Source organism: Trachinotus anak, unplaced genomic scaffold (assembly GCF_046630095.1).
Source record: "Trachinotus anak isolate AG129_WGS33_773 ecotype Australia unplaced genomic scaffold, CSIRO_AGI_Tana_v1 ptg000032l, whole genome shotgun sequence".
NCBI lineage: Eukaryota > Metazoa > Chordata > Actinopteri > Carangiformes > Carangidae > Trachinotus > Trachinotus anak.
This window is the reverse complement of record NW_027273883.1, coordinates 11,165,976-11,174,845: the sequence shown is the minus strand read 5'-3', so window position 1 is coordinate 11,174,845 and position 8,870 is coordinate 11,165,976. Positions and strand designations below refer to the sequence as shown.

The following is an 8,870-nucleotide window of genomic DNA, read 5'->3' as shown; positions in this document are numbered from 1 at the left end:
GTTCTTTGGTCTCGATCTATTCTGTTGATACAGCAAATACCACTATTCTTTCCATTATTCATCTTTTGTACTTCAGTCTCTTCATGACGGTTATATACTATTTTACTCTTATGTTACTGTACTGTATTTCATTGCTAAACGCCTACAGTTATTGGTTTTCATTTTTAACCTGGCAATGTGCCTCCTCCACTCTCTTGTATTCCATTGTTCCTTTTGAATTGAGCCTGATTTGCAGCCTCAGAAATGAATTCCTCGATGAGAAAATTGTTGTTACTTGTGCTTGCATTGAGCCTGGTGCAGTATAACACCAGAATGACTAACAAAACATGGCAATAGTGATCCAGCATTGCATGATAACTGTGTAGGCGGTGGTGGCATTTCCTCTAGTATTATGTGTTATGTTTGCACCAACTATTCAACTTTGTGGCCCTGCCATTGTCATCACCATGCGATATTATACATGTGATGATGCCTTCACAGTTGCATTTATTTGGCATTTTGTTGTGTTTTGTTATGTCCTATTGTATTACATGCAGATGCCTTGTCTTTTCATATAACTTTTTTTTTTTTTTTTTTTTTATAAATTCTTGTTTGATATGTGTGAATGTGTATATGTTTAAAAACATTATTTAGCCCCACCCCTCACTCCTCTGGCTGTATCAAAAGATAAACAACTAAATAAATAAAATGCTAAATACCAAAAGTTTTTGTTGTCCCATCTTTTAGTGGTACAGTTTTAAAGTTATGAACTCACACAATACATGAAATATATTAGCACTTTATATTAACTCCTGTATTAGAGAGTTTGTCATGTTTATTTGTGCCACCATATTCTTTCTCTGGCTGGCTTCCATGTGACATCCATGAAACGTGTTAATGATGTGCTACACTGTTACATGACCTCCAGGACGCCAAACTGCTCTATCAGTTGTTGCCAGCCATGTGTTGCGCTGATAATGACGACATCGGACATGTGTGTGAGTACATCTAAATGTGTTTACTTTCCAGGAAGAAGAGCTTGCCCTCATTCAATGCAATACAACAATGTGTAAGCAAAAGCAATGTGTTGGCCTTGACTTGCCAGTCCCAGCCTTGTGTTCCCAAGCCTTTGACCCTGCAGATGGGTGGAAAAGTTAAAATACAAGTTGGAATCTTCATGTTGAGTTTCTCCTGAGTTCACAAACCACAAAACATTCCCATGAATGTCCCCGAGTGAAACCATAAACTTTACTTGATTATCTGGGTTCTAGAGAGCAGAGTAAGACGTAGCTTAGAGTTGTTTTTATCAGTGTCAGATGAGAAGAGAAGTGAGTGATGAAAAGAGATAAAGAGCTGAGATGACAGCTGTTTGACGGAGGGGCAGCAGGAGGAGGTGCACATGAGAGACATCAAATGTAAAAGACAGAGGATGCAACACGCTGGAGAAACACAAAGCAAGACATCCATATACCAAGAATGAGTGAAACTCCAATAGAGCTTGAGGTAAGAATTTCACCCAAACAAAAAGTTTGCTGTGTTGTTATGAGGCTGTGTTTACCATGTTCACATGGTAACCAAGCTGATGTGAGTTTTAGTTGCTGGAAACTGGAGCAGAGCCATTCATGTTGCTGGGAAATTATATTATTCAAGTTCTGTGGTTTTAAAGTTACTGGGTGAGGTCTGCAGTGCGCTCAAACTGTGCTGAATATAATGTTGGATGCCAGAAGGCAAACTAATATTGTTTCAATCAGCATTTTCCAGTAACTTTGGCAAATGTTAGAATGAGACAGAAAACACACAGACACACTGCTGATGTTAACATGCGTCATGATTCGACTGAACTGTAAAGTACTATTCGAACAGAACAGTATATGTCAGTGGGGACGACTAAGTTATCTCAGATGTCTAAAACGTGAAATACATAAATTTCCACATTGTAGTGATTTTCTTATTGTGTGGCAGCTTTTAATAACATTTGTTGGCATCATTTTGTGTCTGAACTGAGCTGCCCCCTCACAAGCCAGCAGTGTCGAAATGTTGAATATGGTGAGAACAGAAGTTCCTACATTGTTCTTTGTGGAAATATTTGTCTCTAAGGATTGTGCAGAGCAGTGGAGGCCACTTCATCTGTGATCAGGATTAAGAATGGATGTGTTTATGCTAGTGGGTTCTAGGGTGTTGGCTATCACTGGTCAGTCCTCTGGCGTTGTTGTGGACCCAGGTTGGATGAACATCTGAAAGGGGACATAACCAGAGTGCACGTTCATGTAGTGACTTTTTCTTTTTTTTTTTTTTTACATGCTTAGCACTTTCAATCTTGATGTTAAAGTGATGGTCCTGTAGATTTATGATGACATAGCCTGTTGTTTAATATGTGCGTTTACATAAATAGCTATATCAGTGGCCCCCTTCCTGAGGAGCTGGACCCTATGAAAAGAAGAGGGAGGAAAAACACCCAGCAACACAAATTATTTCATATTTTTTCAGGCCTTTCTCAAATATTAGCCTAAAATATTGGAGATATTTATTAAAATGAAGAACACTGTTTGATTAAAACGCTCATAGACATATGCAGCCAGTGATAAGGGGTGATTCCTGAACATGGCTTAACTATAAAGTAGGGATGCAACTATTATTTTTATTTATTTATTTTAAGATATTCAATTTAATATCACAGAAGATTGTGGAATTATTGTCTTTTAAAAAATAACAGTTAATCAATCATCAAAATAATTACCTACTTGACTAATTTTTGCAGCTCTACTATAAAGGTTAAAAACAAAAGGCTGCATCACTCTTTGTAACATCTGCACTGTGGTGAATGAGGGTTTATTCTGGACTGTCAATATCAAATCATCTATATTTCTACTATTAGTAGAATTTTAGGTATTTTAGTATATCCAGTGAGTTTCTGTTTTAACTTGCACACTTCCAGCCTCAGCTATCAATCCAGCCATTGTCACAGCCAGAACGGGAGAGGGGGCTTCAGTCTCCATCTGTGTTTCAACTGCCACTCCGCACACAAGATCCCTCTGAGACCCATCAACAGACCCAGCCCCAGCCTGAGGTCCAGCTGTCAGAGTCTAACCCTGAGCACCAGCACCAAGCAAAGCCACTGTGGATAAAACATGGAAGGCTGCTCCTCCTCTTTGTGGTGATCTGCTTATGCACTGCCTTTCTGGGACTAATTTACTACAAGCACCAGAATCTTCAGAATAGGAGCAATCACCAGACAGGTGCTGGCAGGCCTGAAGTACAAAAAAACAACAAAATGACACAATAAATTCACAACTTGTAATTTTGTCTGACTTTTCTCTCACTCTTTCCTTTAGCGACTCCATGTCTTTCCCCAGCCTGTCAGTGGGCCTCGGCCCATCTGGCCACGTCTGCAGATCCCTTCAAGAAGCCCTGTGACTACTTCTTGTTCACATGTGGACCTGACAGAATCTCACCAGACAGTGGGGGGAGACAGAGAGGACAGGGCATCCCTGGACATCCACAGAACCAGAATGGGAAGAGAGAAGCCAGAGGAGTGAGACAGGCAAAAATACTGGACAGGAAAACTGTGCTGCTGCAGTATCTCAGGGAGATTTTGGGTAGGAGTTTGGGCTGTTTTGCTTTATCCAATCACTTTGGTGTATCAGTGAGCATGTGGCATCAATGTGTGGTCTGAATTGTGTGTTTTGTTTTGTATCTCTCCGTCAGAATCAAGCGACACAGGCGGTAGTTCAGCGGTGCAGAAGGCCAGAGGATTCTACCAGTCCTGTTTGGACACAAGAGCCATAGAAACTGCTGGAGTCGAGCCCTTTCTCACTCTCATCCAGAAAGTACGATACTCATACACCCTCTAAAAGCAGGCCCTAGGCTGATAATCCCCAAAACGGGTTGTCAGTGTTTCCTCAGTGCCTCTTATCTCACAGGTTATTTATTTATTTATTTATTCATTTATTTGGGGTTAATTCTTGATACTCAGATTTTGGCAAAACACGGAGAAACAATGCATCTAACTGCCAACGTTGCAGGATTCTTTCAAAGTTACATTGGTTGGCCCCAGCAGGTGCTACAATTACAGGTACTAATTTGTCAGTTGAAGTCATATGACAAAGCTCGGGTCATTTAGTGGTGATTTCTCCTTTGCTCCTCTTGTTGCATGTAAAATTAACCAGCGCTCAAACGATTAGTTCATTCATTGACTTACCAACTGAAAATGACTCGTCAGCTGTTTTGATCATCGAAAAGTAGTTGTGAGAGTTTTCACTCGTCTTGAATGACAGTTTACTGAATATCTTTGGGGTTTGGACTAAAGCCTAGACAAAACAGTAATCTCTGGGAACCGGTGATAGACATTTGGTGTATTTGCTGCTGATTGTCTGAGATGGCAGATGCATTATTTGTGAGAGACATGTTAGTAAGCTGTTCTGTTTCTTGTTATATTTGTGGCCTGTTCTCTTGATTCTGATAATCCCTTTTATTTTTAATCTCACTCTCTCTGTGCAGCTGGGAGGTTGGGCTGCGTCAGGCCAATGGAATCAGACTGATTTCAACTCCACCCTGAGCCTGCTGATGAGAGACTACGCCACCTTTCCCTTCTTCAACGTCTATGTGGGCAAAGACCCAAAAGAAATTGCCCGTGGGACGACCAGAAGATACATACAGGCCAGTGTCGATTAGAATAAGTCTTAACGTGCTGGTGGGAGCACTGTCATAGCGGAGTAGGCTTTGTGCTACTATTTCACTCAAGTCTTGTCTCTGTCAACAGATTGATCAGCCAGATCTGTTGATCCCAATTGAATGGAACAGCAAGACACAGAAGTCTCAAGCTAAAGCTCAGGTTGACGGTCAATCTCGACTCAAGAAATATCTTTTACAACAATATTCCTCCTTCCCACCAATATACTCCTGAATCATTCTCCTGTCTCCTTTCATCCAGACACTTCGTCCCTTCCTGGTAACATGTGAGAGGTACCTGGCGCTGCTGGGGGCCCTGCCCAGCAGCAGCATGCTCCATGTGGGCATGTTCATGTCTCTGTCCTCTGAGCTCGCTGTAACTGCTGCCCCTCTGAAATTACGCCGGTCAAAAGGACAGCTCTATCAGCGCATGACCATCAAAGAGCTACAGGTACTGGAGGAGGAGGCTGTGTCGCTACACATGCTCACTGTGTATAAATTCACTGTAATAATAGGTTTTCGTGACGTAAATGCTCCCACAGACCCAGGCCCCTGCCATTGATTGGTTGCGATGTCTGCAGGCCACTTTCCATCCACTGACCCTAATCAAAGACGACCACGTCCTTGTGCATAACTTACCCTACATGGTGCAAATGTCCCACATCATTTGGAAATGGCTGAACAAGCATGAGCTGAGCACCAGGTACTGTAAGTGACGTGGAAAAACACACAATCGAACATGCAGAGAACCTTCTCCCTGTTTTTGTTTTGTTTTTTGACACTTTCCTGCCTTATATGATTCCACTCAGTGGTCCCCTTCAAACTTATATGGTCCTGAATCTGCTGCACACCCTCATGCCGGCCCTGGACTCCAGATTCTCTGAAACAGCAAAGAATTTATCAGTGGCTCTTGGTAACACTGAAAGGGTGAGTCCATACAATGAACTATACGATTTTACTAACAAGAAAAACTGATTTTTCTTTGACTTATGTATTGATTCATTTGAGTCACATCTTCTTCATGGGGACTCTTCACCAGGTAGCTCCTCGCTGGAGACACTGTGTGTCAGTGACTGAGAGAGGATTTGACTCAGTTCTTACACACCTTCTCAGTGAAAGGACGGCACACAGAGAGGTGAGGAGGGATTGTGGGGATTTTTGACAGCATGAAGTCAGTAGTGATTAAAGTTGTGAGGCTGATATGCAGCGTATTGAAGATTTTTATTGTTCAACAGGCAGAGGAGATGATTCAAAATATCTTTTCCTCCTTCAAGTCCAAGTTGCACGAACTCAAATGGACGGATGAGACGTCTCTCCAGTCTGTTATGAAGAAGGTAACATATGAAGCAAGTATTGATATTGCACTTTTATTTTTAAACTGTTTTCTGTCACCATTTTTGATATTGTTTGTCTGTCATCTTCCAGGTTCAGTCTTTAAATCCAAGACTCTGGACTTCAAATAAGATCTCGAGTGAAGCTGAGCTTGACCTGCTTTTTTCTAAGGTGCATCACTCACCTCCAGTGGCTCCAACAGATAAAGTGTATTAACCTCCTTACTTGATGCCCTTCCTAGTTAAACCTCTTTCCCAGTGAACTTTTTGTCTAATACATTCATATACATGTATATATGTGTAAGAAAAAATGACTTATCCTTTTATTTATTATTACATCAGGGGTCGATGAGAGTATGGAAATGGTCGATTTGCTTTCAGACGTACTTGAAGTCCACCCATTTTTATTCCAACTGCTGAGGGCAGTGCAGCTGAAAACAATGAACACCACTGACTTCACAACCTGTGTGTTTTCAGGTGTCAGTGAGCACACACAGCTTCTTCTCTAACTACGTCCAGCTACTGTCCTTGTGGCAAAAGAGGCGCAGAAGACTCTTGACTGAGCAGACTGAAGCGGTGGATGTGTGAGTGTCTCTATTCTTAAAAATGAGAATATGAATGTTCTAAGAATGTGTTTAATCTTTTCTCATTTCTCGTAGTCTGTCTGTGACACCACTTCTCCTGGGCAATGAGCTCCTCTTTCCCATGGGAATGTTTGTCCCTCCTCTCTTCCATCCAACCTATCCCAGGTAAAGCGTTGATTGATTTTTAAAGCACTGTTATAACTCCATGGTTTTTATGCCTCCATGTCAGAAGCATTTTGTTTTGCCTTGAGAGAATTTCTTCAAATTTGGCACAAACATTCCCTTGGACTCAAAGATGAGCTGATTAGATTTTGGTGGTCAAAGGTCAGTGTGACCACATGAAACGCAATTTTGGCCATAACTCAAGAATTCACACGCTAATTAGTGCTGGACTGGTTGGCAGAGGCATACAACCACGGGGCAGTAATTCTAGTTTATATTATTATAATTATTAAACATTATGTACACTCTTTTTTAACAGGGCAATGAATTATGGTGTAATGGGTTTCCTTCTTGCCAAAGACATCCTCCACTTGCTTCTGCCCGACAGTAAGAGAAGCTCACATTTGTTGTGTTAAGATTACATTCATAGAAAATTACCTTTAAAAAATCCTGTTTTTCAGACATACAAACTGCATTCTCTACGCTCCAGTGGCAGATTGTTTACCGCAATGTCATGTCCACGTCTCTGTTGTGTTGTAGTTTACTCTCAGAGCGACACAGTGCATGCTGTGGGGGAATGCGTGTGGGCTCACTATCTCACTGTGACAGAAAGAACAAGCAGAGGTGGAGCATTTTCTCTCTCAGCAGCACAACAGCAGGAGGTGTGGGTGCAGTATTCTGCACTGCAGATAGCATTGCAGGTGAGGAGCCATCTTCAGGCGTTGATCTGTGTGTGTGTGTGTGTCTGTATGACAACATTAAACTCATACATCCACATGTTGTCCACCCTCATTCCACAGGCTTATCATCAGAGTCTGAGGAGCCGTCCAGAGGACACCTCCATCTCAGGATTGTCACACACTCACCTGTTCCTCTCATCTTTTTCTCAGGTAATGTGCTTTAATAAGTCTCTTTAGGTTCTTATCTCCTGTCCTCTTAGCTACTGATCTCATGGTTTTAATGTCTGGCATTTTCCAGGTGAACTGTGACTTTGACCCCTACCATGAATTCATGCCCTTGGAGCCCTCCTTCTTGATTACAGTCATTTGTGCCAAATCTCACCTGTGTCCTTCAAGCCTACGGTGTCCCAGTAAAACCCAGCAACATTCATTACAAACATGCTGAGGAGACTCCTCTGAAGACTGGCTGGACTTTTTCTGTTTTTTTTTTTTTTGTTTTTTTTTTAAACTGAATATTACTCTGACAAAATACGTCCATGTGGTGCTGCAGCCAAGCACACTGTGGATGTCGGTAAACTGTTGATAGAAAGAGAGTTTATATAGAATACCTACAGTGTGTTCAACCCAAGAAACACTGATGTTTGTTTTTTGTATTAGCCCTAATTGTTTATGAAATGTGTTTGCATGTTCCAGTAATTGCACAAGCTGTTAAGTAATTATTTAAATAAAAAATAGACATTTGAAAAAGTTTCCACCACTACTCAGACCCTTCACTGCCAACAGAAGAATGTAAAAATCAATCCTGCAATCAAAACCCTACGTAAGTAAAATTAAAGAATTATTAGCAGAAACATGTGCTTAAAGTATCAATAGTACCTGTTGTGGAGTAAAATGTCCCCAGTGACCAGTTCATCTACTTCAGATACAGTCAGGTAAGGTCAGGTCCCTCTAAATGATCATCACATAAATGCTGGACCATTGTACTTCTTTGGGCAAAAATATTATACGCAATATATTATTTAAATGAAAACATCTGAGACAGAGTGAAATGTCTGCAGCAAAACACTCGTTAATCTTGACGATGTGTTCTATTTTATAATCTTATATATGATGAGATTGCGTATGCATTCTTAAAAAATTCAATTATTAAAGGAATTTAGTTAGTTCAGTTGTTTCAGCTCTAGCTGTATGTATATATACTGTTAGTTTAATTTAAAACAAAACTAAATCATTTGTTAAGTGTCTGGTGACTAAATAAGTGAAAGGTACAATATTTCTGAAATGTAGCAGAGTAGAAGTGCAAAGTAGCAATGTAAATGTGCTTAGTTACTTCCTGCCACTGAGTTCCAGCAGTTCCACAGCAACTTCAGAACTGTTATTTTTCAAAATCAGTCACTACATTACCGTTTGAAAATTAGGCCAGATCATGTGCCCGTCAGACTCTCCAACAATCAGCTGGAGAGTTT

General features: G+C 40.9%; 1 protein-coding gene across 3 annotated transcripts; it reads left to right on the top strand.

Annotated features, from left to right (window-relative positions):
• Positions 1-1,324: 1,324 nt before the first annotated feature.
• On the top strand, positions 1,325-8,154 carry kel (Kell metallo-endopeptidase (Kell blood group)). Of its 3 annotated transcripts, none has more exons than XM_071470773.1 (18): positions 1,325-1,482; positions 2,915-3,215; positions 3,312-3,575; positions 3,685-3,806; positions 4,477-4,635; positions 4,739-4,810; positions 4,910-5,098; positions 5,190-5,350; positions 5,457-5,574; positions 5,687-5,782; positions 5,883-5,981; positions 6,073-6,150; positions 6,456-6,562; positions 6,638-6,727; positions 7,044-7,111; positions 7,265-7,425; positions 7,525-7,614; positions 7,703-8,154. In XM_071470773.1, exons 1-18 carry the CDS (start codon positions 1,456-1,458, stop codon positions 7,847-7,849), a joined length of 2,349 nt encoding a protein of 782 aa, XP_071326874.1. In that variant the 5' UTR covers positions 1,325-1,455; the 3' UTR covers positions 7,850-8,154. The 3 variants fall into 3 exon arrangements, with proteins under 3 accessions (XP_071326874.1, XP_071326876.1, XP_071326873.1); XM_071470775.1 differs by having other exon boundaries at positions 2,915-3,221; positions 5,922-5,981; XM_071470772.1 differs by having other exon boundaries at positions 2,915-3,221.
• Positions 8,155-8,870: the final 716 nt, after the last annotated feature.